The 12,594-nt window shown below is 46.8% G+C and overlaps 1 protein-coding gene across 1 annotated transcript in view; it reads left to right on the top strand.

The window, feature by feature from the left end:
- The window catches only part of Xylt1 (xylosyltransferase 1), a 286,196-nt gene that overhangs the window by 256,081 nt on the left and 17,521 nt on the right, over positions 1-12,594 (top strand). Inside the window, exons 7-9 of the mRNA XM_032892825.1 lie at positions 711-927; positions 3,631-3,807; positions 9,510-9,772. Coding sequence (XP_032748716.1) covers positions 711-927; positions 3,631-3,807; positions 9,510-9,772 — 657 coding nt within the window. The remainder of the gene's footprint in view (positions 1-710; positions 928-3,630; positions 3,808-9,509; positions 9,773-12,594) is intronic.

The following is a 12,594-nucleotide window of genomic DNA, read 5'->3' as shown; positions in this document are numbered from 1 at the left end:
ATGCTCAGCTCAAGTACCAAGTTAAAAAAATATGTACATTAATACTAATGGCATCGTGGTTTTGTTCTGGTTTTTATAGCAGAGCTAAAGCAAGGTTTTACCCTGAACTTTCAGTTTATTCACAAAAGCCTTCATTGAATGCCTACCATGTGTTTAGCACTGTTCCCGATGCTCATGGGATCAAGGAGAAGGAAGGATGGCCCTTACTGCAATGAGCTAGCTAGGCATCCATGAGGAGCTTACATCCCAGAAGGCTCCCAACAAGTAGGCATCCAGAAATCTGAATTTGATATGTGTGTGTGTGTGTGTGTGTGTGTGTGTGTGTGTGTGTGTGAAGGAATTTCATAGTACTATCCTAAGATGAGGACCTTTGATCTGCATTCATTCATCAAACTACCCCTCAGCCACCAAACGGCCATTGAGAGAGATTTTTAGAGAAGTGGAAGCAAGACTGAAGTTGCTGTGTAGCTGCATGAGGCTGTCTAGGCTCAGTGGTTCTTCTATCCAATAGAGCAATAGTGATGTCTTCCCCATAGGTGCTATGCTATGCCTCACTTAGGAGAAACAAGAGGTCGACTCTGCATGAAATCCCCAGCTCAGATGAGCACACAGGAAGTGCTCAGTAAATGTGGTAGCTACCAGGATATTGTCTTTAGATTCCAAGAACACCGCTATTACCCAGTTCCTCAAGGCCAACTTGTTTCACCCAGGTTCATCCGGAAGCAGGGTCTGGACCGTCTCTTCCTGGAGTGTGATACACACATGTGGCGCCTGGGGGACCGGCGAATCCCAGAGGGCATTGCTGTCGATGGCGGCTCTGATTGGTTCCTGCTAAACCGGAAGTTTGTAGAGTATGTGGCATTCTCCACAGATGACCTGGTGACCAAGATGAAGCAGTTCTACTCTTATACCCTCCTCCCTGCTGAGGTGAGTTCCAGGGCGGGAGAGCAGAGAGGAGCTAGGTATAGCCTTAGAAGAGAGTGAACGCTTGGCCATGTAACCCTGGCCCCACTGACTGTCCTCCAAACCACCACAGTGCTGAAGATCCCTGCAGACCTTGACCTCATAGCGAGAACGGTGATACACGTATAGTGACAAGGATGCTACCCTCATACTGCATGGTCTCTGTGTGTGCAAAGTACAGAAAAAAAAATAAACTGAGTCATTCAGGCCCTATTTTTAATAGAAAAAATCCAATATTCTGATTTTTCTAGAAAAAGATATTACCGCTATTTGCAGCAGCAGGGGGAAAAAAAGCGTTACAATTGCAGACCCTCTGACTGTTGATGGCACTCTCTGGAATTGTGCAGTGCATGCTAACAGTTGCAGGACACAGCTACATCACATCATCTCCCCGTAATCAATCATGCAGTAAAGCAATAACCATTTTCAGCACCGGTAATCCCTCTTCTCATTTGAATACAGTTCTGTCACTCCTGTCAATCCCTGATAGTGCTGTCTTCATTGCAAACTAACTCTCTCTCTCTCTCTCTCTCTCTCTCTCTCTCTCTCTCTCTCTCTCTCTCTCTCTCTCTCTCTCTCTCCTAATCCAAAATTGCCCAGAGACAGTCAAATGGGATTTCCTTCACCGACCTCTTCATTGCCAGCCATCATGGCTCAGCCCTTCCTGTGGAGCATATTGGGCAGGCCCCTGAGTCCTCTGTGACATCAAGGTGCAGCCCCCATTGCAGAAGTCTCCAGACTATTCTAAAACAGCCTGTCACATCCTGATTTGCTGATGGCCACACGCTAGACGCCACCTTCTCTCAGATCTGAGTTTCTAGCTTCTAGCTTCACCTTCCTGACCTCCAGCCCAGTTTTATTCTGACTTTCTAACCTCAGGAAAACCACAGTGTTTGTTCTGTTTTCACAGAGCCTGTGGCATTGCTCATGTGTGGTTCTCTGCTTCACCCCTGCTGGGGCCTCAAGCTCTGCTCACGCAGCCTGGAAGAGATCATGCATCTCTGTGGATGGTTCCCATGTATCATCAGACCGGGGGGCCAGCTTCCGAGAGGGTTAGCTGTCCACACACCTCACTGTGAGAAGCCCAGCCTCCCAGAGCCAGATTTTACTATTCTGTGCGCATGTTAAGTCATCAGCTTTTAATCCCATTTCAGCGAAAATCACCTTTTCTCTCCATTCTGATAACCTCCTCATCCATTATCTTGCAGGGAATTTCTGCATCGTTATAAAGGACACAGGGCAATTGGTAATTGGGTACTTTTCCCCGCTGCTTGATGGAAGAGAGGTGCCTCTGTGGGCTTGTAGACAATTCAAGTTTAAATCCAGGTCCCCTGCCAATGTCATTAGCATCACAGGAAGGCAAGTGAGTGGCTTTGAGTGGCAGGTGGTGCTTCATTCTGCCCATCCACCCATTTAGAAGAGAGTCTCCAGGAGTTCAGTAGTTCTCAGCAGTATTCCAGCTATGCCACTGGTACCCAATGCTCTGAGTACACTCACTTCCCCACCCCTGCCTCTGCACCAGTCCCTAGGGTCTCAGTCAGACCCTCTTCCTCCATTGTGCTGTGTCTGCCTGCTTCTTCTTTCCTAGGCAACTCCAGGGCTTAGAAGGAATCTAAAGGCTGTGTCTATAAATGTGACAGTCAGATACATATCCACCAACAGCTTCCCTGGGGGACCAGAGCCCAGAAGAAAATGTATTCTCTGGTTGGCAGAGATTGTTATAAAATAGTGTTGAAACAGAAATCTCTTTCCCTTCTTTCTCTTAGCATCTCAGTGGCTCTCCAAACAATGTGTCTCCTTCCTGTCTCTTTTCCTCCCCACATTACCTTTCTCTGAGAGTCTTTGGAAGAATTGGCCAAGGGTCCTACAATTAGAAAATAACTGTGGGTCCTGGTTCATTACCACAGAAAGCATGCTGCCCACCTTGTGTTATATGGGCTCCAGGTTCAGTACCATGGACAGGAAAACAACCCCTCAATACCTCATTTAACCTGGCTGTGAGCTCAATGGCTTCTGAAAAAGGACAGCAAGCACTTACCTAACTCCAGTTCTAACCACACTTCCTTAGAGCAGTGGGGCTCTACCAACAGCAACATCTCTCCCACCCACCTCTTCTTGTGTCAGAGTGAAAGTGATGGGCCTTGGTTTGTCATCCCACCCTTCCCTGCACCATAGTTGCACTGTAAGGATGAACCCATGAGTCTGGCCTTCCTCATCCAGAAGTGAAATCCCAGCTCATTAGACATTGTTACAAATCCATTTCAAACCTGACCTGAGCCCTTGCAGCCCATAGTTTCTTGTGAAGCTGTCCCCCATGTTTGTCCCTGGTCCCCATGTATTGACACATCCTCAGAAACTCTTCCTATTGATTAAACAGACAGCAGATGTCCAGGGTGATAATGAGAAGATATCTTCATATCAGATTCCAGACACAGTGAAGGGATGTTCAAGGCAATATATTTGCAGGTAGAATTAGTCAGTGAAGATTAAACAGACATCTTACCCTGAGATGGACTGACCTGGAGGCTGACACTGTATACCTTCTGAGAGAACTAACACTGGTGTCCTGGAGAGCTCTTTGAAGTTGATGGTCCTCAGGAAGGACATGCCGATCCAACATACTTGGTTGTGTCACTGGGTTCTCAGTAACTTTTCTCTCCCCTGCAGTCCTTTTTCCACACGGTCCTGGAGAACAGCCCCCACTGCGACACCATGGTGGATAACAACCTGCGCATCACCAATTGGAACCGCAAGCTGGGCTGCAAGTGCCAGTACAAGCATATTGTGGACTGGTGTGGCTGCTCTCCCAATGACTTCAAGCCTCAGGACTTCCATCGCTTCCAGGTGAGCCTGCTTGTCCCACCGCACCTTCCCAGAAGGCCATTGCAAGCCTTTAAGACCAGACCTATGGGCCATCCTCTACTCACTGCCCAATCTAGCTATAACCAGAGTTAGCAAGCATATATCCCATAATGAGTGGCTGAACCATCCTCCCCAGATAGGCTCATTATATCCCCCAATAGCCCTGCCATATGTATGTTGCTGTTACTATGATTCTCCATCTCAGTGATAAAGAAAATGAGGTTCAGAAGGTTCCAAAACTTTGTACATGATCATACACCTCAGACTAAAGAGATGACTCAGTGGGGAAGAGTGAGAGCTGTACCACAAGCACAAGGACCTGCCATTGGATTCACAGCACCCATGACAGAAGCCTTGAATGGTTATATGTCTTTAACCACAGTGCTGAGGGAATAGAGAAAACAGGAAGAGTCATGAGTTGTGGTGGCCAGTGGAAATGGTGAGTATCAGGTTCAGTGAAACATCTGTCTCAAGGCAGGGAGCCCTAGCGGGGATAGGAGAGATGCTCAACATCCTCGTCCAAGTTCCATATACACACGCACAGGGGTTTACACCTGCATACATACATGCACATGCAGAAAAACACTACACACACACACACACACACACACAGAGAGAGAGAGAGAGAGAGAGAGAGAGAGAGAGAGAGAGAGAGAGACTCATGGTTGTGCACACACTCAATAGAAGATGATGATGTAACTGATGTAACTTGTCACCCATTTCCAATGCCATTCTCAGCATCTCTACTTTGCCTCTCAGTCATAATCCCCTGGAATATTTATTAAAAACATTTTTCTGGGCGTGTGCTTGAATATCTTGAGGCATTTTTTTTTATTCCAGCACTCTTGGCATTGTAACTGCATCACTGTGCTGGTGGGGACCATCCTCTGTGGTCTCCATCCACAAGATGGTGGCTGCACCCATCAACTGTCAAAGGTACTCAACAGCATCCCTAAAATGTGACCTAGGTTCAATCTTGCCTGTTCTTGGAAACCACTGGCCTCCAGCAAAGTCTAGAATATTGCTGTATTTCCAAAGTGTAGTTTGGAATACACTGAGGAGTATCCAGGTTGGGAGACTACCATGTTCTATACACTTGAAGGAGTAACACTAGGTAATATCTCTTAATAGCCTGCATTGTTCTGAACAGTGTGGAGATAGCAGAAAGGAAATGTTCACTTGCTTTCCACAAGCCTTGAGCGTGTCTTGGTCCCCAGGTTCTGCTCTAGATGGAATCTCTTCTCATTCTATATGCTGTCCTAAGACAGTGTGGTGACTGGAAGGGACAGAGCTCTGAGTTTCTGCCTTTTTTCTAACAGAATCGGAATAAAATCCCATAAAATGTTTAATCAGATCGGGTGGGGGTTACTATAGCCATCACATGGAGATGACATTCTGCTTCTCAGAAAGATGTCAAGAGCAGCATCCCCAGCTGATGACGTCACAAGACATCCTCGCTGTGGCGGCATAGAGTCAAAATTGCCTTTATAGAGCTTTAGGTCTCTTAACCAGGTCCCATGGAACATTGCCAAACACATGCAGCATCTCCATTACCAGGAGGCTTGTGCAAGACAGAGCCTTAGCGTCCTCCACAGCTACAAGTCAGCATCAAGCAGGGACTGTGTAGGTCTCCATTCTGCCCTGTCAGATTTACCCTTTACCAGCCATGGGCCTGAGTCTCTTTGATCATTGGCTTTGCTAGGTTGGACATCATCTGCTCTATAGGTGGGGAAACTGAACCCACAAAGAGATTCAAATCACTTTCCTGTGGCCATGAAGCTAAGGAATATGGTGGGGCTAAGGACAGATGGCAGATGGGTATGTGGGAATTTTACCATTAGTTTCCACTAGTTCTGTGCTTGTCTGGACACACAATAAGCAGCCATTTTTATGTTGTCATCTATACTCCCAACGTCTCCACTTACCGTCTTCATCTGCCTATATTTGGTAGTGCGCTGAGAGCTACCAGGAGACCCTCAGACCCATGTTAACTTAAGCATGGACTTGGGTGGTTTGAGCCTCTCCATTCATGCAGAAAGAATGCACAAAGAAGGAGGAATGGCTCATCTATCTAAAAGAAGAAAAGTGACCCATGCCTCTGTCTAGGGAGATCCCTGCCGCTGCTGCAGACCTTCAGCACTAAGAGACAGCAGCCCAGAGCCTTGGTATGCTGATTCTTGTGGGGTGTTGCTCCCCTCAGGGTGTTCCTAGATATATCATCTGTATGCCAGCCCCAACACCCTGGGGGACATCATGGTCTCCAATGAAGCCCAGCTAACTTAGTAAATTGTATGCGCACAGCTTTCCTTTGCAGTACGTAAAGATCAAGGCTACCCTTCAACATCTAGACTCACGAGGCTGAAAAAGCAAAAAGAATAGAAGTTCTTTTTCCAATGAACTCTGAGGAAGAGAGTGATAAAAATAATCGCATACCCTTGGGGCTGAGAGATGGCTTAGCCATTGAGAGTACTTCCTGCTCTTCTGGAGGAGCCAAGTTGGGTTCTCAACACTATGTCACATGGCTCACTTCAGTTGGAACTTGAGCTTCAGGGGATCCAAAACCCTATTCTGGCCTCTTTGGGAACTCACATGCATGTGGCATTCACACACACACACACACACACACACACACACACACACACACACACACAAAATAAATAAATAAATTCTTCAAAAAGTAGTATACACTTCTAGAAGATTATTCCGTGGTCAGAGAATAGCAGATGGAGGATGTAGATGCCATCTTGCCAATGAGGCAGATTATCTGACCGTAGAAAAATGACAATTTTTCTGTAGGTCAATAGGGAGCCCAATAGCCAAATTAAGCGTCAATGGTATATCCCTTAACAGCAACACATGCAAGTAATTCATGCCTGCACCCATTTCAATGACAAGGAAATTGAGATTGGAGCAGCGGGACAACATGCCTAAAGACGTGCACTCCTAGGAAGTAGCAGAGGCCACAGACTCAAGGGGACTGACTGCCTATTGCTGTCCAACCACTCTCCAGACAGACACCCCAGGGCTCAGGAAGTGAAGGGGAGGGAGTGTTCCGCAGGACTCCAGGATGTTTCTCTCTGAAGGGCTTCCTGCTCACTCACTAATCTATCCTAGAGGGACGTGTTTGGAAGAGCTTAGGGTTTGGAGCTGTGGGATTTGGTGCAAGTGTTAGGCTGTGAGCATTTCCTGAGTGTTGATTTTCTCTGTGAGATAAATGTCCTTGTCTGCAGAGGGGGAGTGACAACCCTGCCTGGCAGAGCCACCAGAGGCTTAGGTGTTGAGATGCCTGATGCCCTTTGTTATTCTCTGTGCAATTGGTGTCAGTGCTGCAACTCTTAGTCCTCAGTGGGGCCTATGGTGTCTGATCTGTAGCAACAGTTGGCCAGAGTGAGCTCCTCAAGGGACAGAACTGGGCTTTATCTCTGTACAGTCCTGGGCCATGGGTCAGCACACCACAGCTCCCTGACCAGAGTAAGCCCAGCCTACTGTTATAAATGAAGCTCTGTTGGAACGCGGCCACCATAGCTCATTTACTATTTTGCCTCTGGATATAGCCTTGCTTCAGAGTTGAGAAGTTTCAGTGCTTTACATATTTACTGTTTGGCTCTTTGCTGAAGATGTTTGTGAAGCCTTAGAAGTAGCATGATGCTTACAGATGGCAGGTGCCTCGCACTTTAGTTATTTTTTAATCTGTGCATTGTGTGCATGAATGCCCAAGTGTGCTTGTGTGTGCGGGTCGTGTGTGTGTGTGTGTGTGTGTGTGTGTGTGTTTGTGTGTGTGTGTGTGTGTGTGTGTGTGTGTGTGTGTGTGTGTGTGTGTGTAGAGACCAGCTTCATCTATTATTTCTCTGGACAGTCTGCTGGAGAACTCAGTCCTCCATCTTCATGAGATCAGCTAGGACTACTTGCAAATGTCCAGGGTGGTGTGGCCTGTGAACTGTTGACAGGACTGCACAGGAGGAGTCAGCGGTGTAATTGAACTCTCACCTGACTATCTAGCCTGCTGTCTTATCCTAATTGCTTATGGCCCAGGCTTCTCAGGAACGGGATAGAGTTTTCAGGCTAGGGAAGTTTAACAGGAAGAGGCTCCATCTGTGCAGCTATGGAGCCATCATCTCTGCTTGGTGCAGACCTTCTAGATGCTCTGTGGTCATCCGTGCCCCTGCCTATAACCCCTCACCCATGCTCTGTAAGTAAGCCTAATAAACCAATGGTTCCCTGGGGTGAGCACTGCTTTAACTGAACTTGGATTTGACATTGAGGTCTTATGAAGAGGAAGTAGATATGATTTAAGTCTCCCTAGAGGAGGTATTTTGTTAACAGTACTCTCAATGAAGCAGCGTCTCTCCGGAAACCCAGAATTCCCAGATTTGGCTAAGCTGGCTGGCCAGCAAGCCCCAAGGATCTACCCGTCTCTACCTCTACAGCCCTGGGATTACAGGCACACATCACTTGTCCAGCACTTTTACATGGGTCCAGAAATTCAACTCAGGCCCTCATGCTTACAGAGCAAACATTTCCCTAGCTGAGCTGTCTCCCTTAGTCAACATATATTGTCTTTTGACTTTCAACCCTAAGTCTTCACCCTGGATCTGCCACTGATTTGCTATCTATCTGTGGACAAATTCTTTTCTCTCTCTCTCTGGACCCATTTCCACGAGTTCTCATTTCACACAGCAAACAAAATCCACCGGGAGCTTCCTTTGGGATTTACATTTCTGAACATCACCCCCAGAGTTGTTGACCGACTGGAGAAAAGGCAAGGGCTATGGGTTTGCATGTTGGAAGTCTTGCTCACACCATGGTCCAGCCGATCCTCACCCTGGGACAGGGTGTGTGGAGTCTCACTGGTGCTAAGAAAACAGCTGCTGGTTGAAGGGAATTTTTTATTTCTATTGTAAAATGGTTGTCTAACAGTCCTGAAATTCCAGGTTAACTGAGACAAAGGAAAATGTTAGAATAAAAGAAGGGAAAGATCATAGACAAGGTGGAGTCCAGCATGTGAGTGACTGGGTTTTTCTTTGGAGTCACTTGGAAAGCTACAAGTGCAGAATGTTGTACTCCCAGCTCCTGGAGAGTGTCACCCCCTGGAGTGTCCCTTGTGAGCCCACAAATCAGCTAAGATGCTAGGAGACACTAGGGCAATGGCAGGAAGAAGAGCCCATGTTTTGTCCAAACAGATGGACTGCCATTCCTGTTTACCTACCATTGCCACCTCAGAATGTGGCCCTGGTTTCCCACAACAGCCACTATTTAAAAGGAAGCCAGAAATGTTTCCGTGAATCTTCCACTTTGTAAACATTGCCAGTGAATTTGATTTTAAAGCACTCTCCCAGCCAAGTAAAATACATCCATCCTGGGATGCTCCTCTGTGACCTTCACTAAAAAGCTGGGAGCCAACGCTAGCACTGAACACCCACGGTTCATTTATTTCAGGGTCATTTGAGTGGTGCTTCCGAAATGCCCACCACGCTTTGATGCCTTACAGATACTAACGTCATCCACTCTCTGTGTGACCCATTTTATAGAGGATAAAGTTAAAAACAGGTCATGGAGTCCCAGGGCTGGAGTTTGAAGCTGCCAGGTTTACTGCAGTGGCTTGCCTCTCCTTGTAGGATATAGGATGAAGATAGCCCCTACTGCTTGATAATAAAACTTAGGGTTTTTTTCTCTCCTGAGCGCAGCAGACGGCCCGGCCCACCTTCTTTGCCCGAAAGTTCGAAGCCATAGTGAACCAGGAAATCATTGGGCAGTTGGACTCTTACCTGTACGGCAACTATCCTGCGGGCACCCCGGGCCTCCGCTCTTACTGGGAGAATGTCTATGACGAACCAGATGGCATCCAGAGCCTCAGCGATGTGGCCCTCACCATGTACCATTCCTTCATCCGCCTGGGTCTTCGAAGGGCTGAGTCGTCGCTACACACGGATGGGGAGAACAGCTGCAGGTGAGCTGGGTGCTGAGCTGGGTCCCAGGCAGAGCAAGATGGTAATGTCATGCTCTCCTCTCCCTGCTCCTCCTGATCACATGAGTCTTTCTCCTCTATGCTAGCACTTTGCTTGCTATCTTACCTTTATTCTCCAAACACAAGCTGTGATGCTGGCCTTAATCACAGTCATTGTTTATGCTACTTACAGGTACTCTACCTACATACCTACCCATCTACTTTCTTTCTTTCTTTCTTTCTTTCTTTCTTTCTTTCTTTCTTTCTTTCTTTCTTTCTTTCTTTCTTTCTTTCCCATTGGCCTGTCTTCCCTGGCTTTTCTTTTTTGCAAACAGTATTGTACTGTCACCCAGACTGACCCTAAGCTCATGGTGATCCTCCAGCCTCAGCTTCCACACGCTAAGATCACAGATGTGCACCATTCTATCTAACCTTGGGCAAAGTCAGATCCTCGGACCCTCAGTTTCTTCACATAGAAGATGAAAAGAAAGTACTCACAGCCACTTCTCCAGTGTAGTATCATCCTCATTTGAGTGTTCAGTAGCTTGCACATGATTCTGGTACCCGAGTGACCCTCATTGAGCTATCCCAATGGTTAGTGGTGAGTGTTGTGGTTGAGATAGGAACTGGTTAGCTGCCCCTCTCATTGCTGTTTCATTGTGACTCTTTATTTACTGTCCCATCACTGCATGGTCTAGCTTTTCAAATCATTAGGGCCTTCGAGTCCCACCCTATCAGAAGCTGGCGTGTGTTATGGAGTATGCATGTGGACACATTCATGTAACTGTGGAGTTACATGACCACAGACCAATGTCAGGCGCCCTTCTCCACTGCTTGCCACCTCACTGTCTTTCCTATTCATTTTAAAGTGCATGTATGTGTATGCACATATGTCTTTGTTGGGTATGGAGGTATGTGTATGAGAGTATGGATAGCCATGGAGGCCAGAAGAAGGCATCGGGTGTCCTGGAGCTGGAGTTACAAGCAATTCTGAGCTACCCATTCTGGCTATTGGGAACTGAACTAGCATCATCTACAAGAGCATCTTCTTTGCCCTTACTGCCCAACCTCCTTTGCAGCCCACTATACACGCGTGTGTGCGTGTGTGTGTGCATGTGTGTGATTTAGATAGAGTCTCTCACTAAACTTGACACTAATTCAGCAAGACTGGTCAGCAAACGCAGGGCTCCTCCTCTCTCTACCTCCCCAGTGCTGGCAATACAGACACATGCCTCAGTTCTTGCTTTTTATGTGGGTACTGGGGACCCAAGCTCAGATCTTCACACTTACATTGCAAGCACTTTTACCAAACGAGCTATTCTCTCTGGAGTCAGAGAGTCCTGACACCCCCACCTCTCTCCCAAACCTAAGGGAGTTCATCAACAGGCCCATCCCATATGCTGTACCACCTAGTATCAATGTCAGTGAGTGTCTTACCCCCTGTCTAGTTCGTGGGAAGAATATTGATCTTGGAACCACTGATGATCTATCCAGTGTACAGCACCGTGTCCCAAAGCTTGGGTAGCAACTGTCCTTCCAGCTTCCTCATGAGCCTCCTAGAACCTATAATATAAATGGTCTTAGAGGAAATTCCAAAAGACACTCCCGATTTATTTAGGGTTGTTGAAACTTTCTTCTCATACTTGCTTTGGAATGAAGCAAACCATCTAGTTGCCTCAGGCCCAGAATCCTTCGACTTTTCTCCCTCATTTTTTATTGTGATGGAGCTATTGTGCCTTGCCGTGGGCAGACCCATGTATTTATGAATCGGAGGCTGAGAATAAATCAGGACAAAGGACCCTTATCCCAAAAAGGCAAAGGAGAATGAATTGCTACCCGTGGGGCATCTAGGGAAATAGCAAGTGCCTTTCATCTGAGCTGGGCAGTTCATGCACTCTGTGTAGTTGCAGACTGTGGTGCAACCTTTCATGAAACAGTGCTTATTGATTCAGTTTCTCATTATAAAGTAATGCATGCGCTTTTACAGAAATGTTTGATATAGCAGATTCAAATATAGGAGAACAAGAAAATAGAAGCCACTTCCGATCTACCATTGCAGGGATTGAGATGCCAATACACTACTACAAAACCTTAACTCAGACCCCAGCAAGTAACACCGCTCGTAAGTTAGCGTGAATCCCACAGGGGGCTTTGTCAACACCAACCCAGGCCACCTGTGCTTCACACACCTGCAAGTCAGGTCGAGCCCTGTATGAGGCGCTGTGCATACCAGCCTTGTGCTACCTGGTTTAACTCCTGCCCAATGTGGTGAAGATGTCAACTTGGGGCTAACTACCAAATCCCCTGCTTTTGCAAAGCAATTAGAACCCTAAAACCGTATGTCGCTCTATTTTTCCGAAGCTCACCTTATTTAAATAAGGGATGGGAGAAACAAACCTTGGGCCAAACAAATGTTCCCACTGAATTCTATAAATTGCTGTACAGCCTCTTGGCCATTTTCTTTTTCTTAGTGAAGTTGCTGTTGTCATTACTTAGAGATGGGGTAATGTGACCATAAGGTGCAGAGGGCTTTGGGTTACACCTTGGGTTACATGGTCCTCAGATGTACTTAAAGAGCACAAAGCTAGAGGGGATCCCAGGTTATCACTCATCAGCAATCACTGCTTGAGTACCTACTGTGTACCAGGCTCTCTGTTAGACATGGAACAGTCACCTCTGACCCAGACAGACCTGACCCAAATGTCCTTACCTTCACATTCTAGTGTGAAGACACACAGTTCCTAAGTGTATGCATGTGCATGTTTGCATGCAGAGAGAGAAAGAGAGACAGAGACAGAGACAGAGACACAGAGAGATTATCAATA

This window comes from Rattus rattus, chromosome 2 (assembly GCF_011064425.1).
Source record: "Rattus rattus isolate New Zealand chromosome 2, Rrattus_CSIRO_v1, whole genome shotgun sequence".
Taxonomy (NCBI): domain Eukaryota; kingdom Metazoa; phylum Chordata; class Mammalia; order Rodentia; family Muridae; genus Rattus; species Rattus rattus.
The sequence above is the reverse complement of the archived record's forward strand: the minus strand, read 5'-3'. Positions and strand labels throughout refer to the sequence as shown.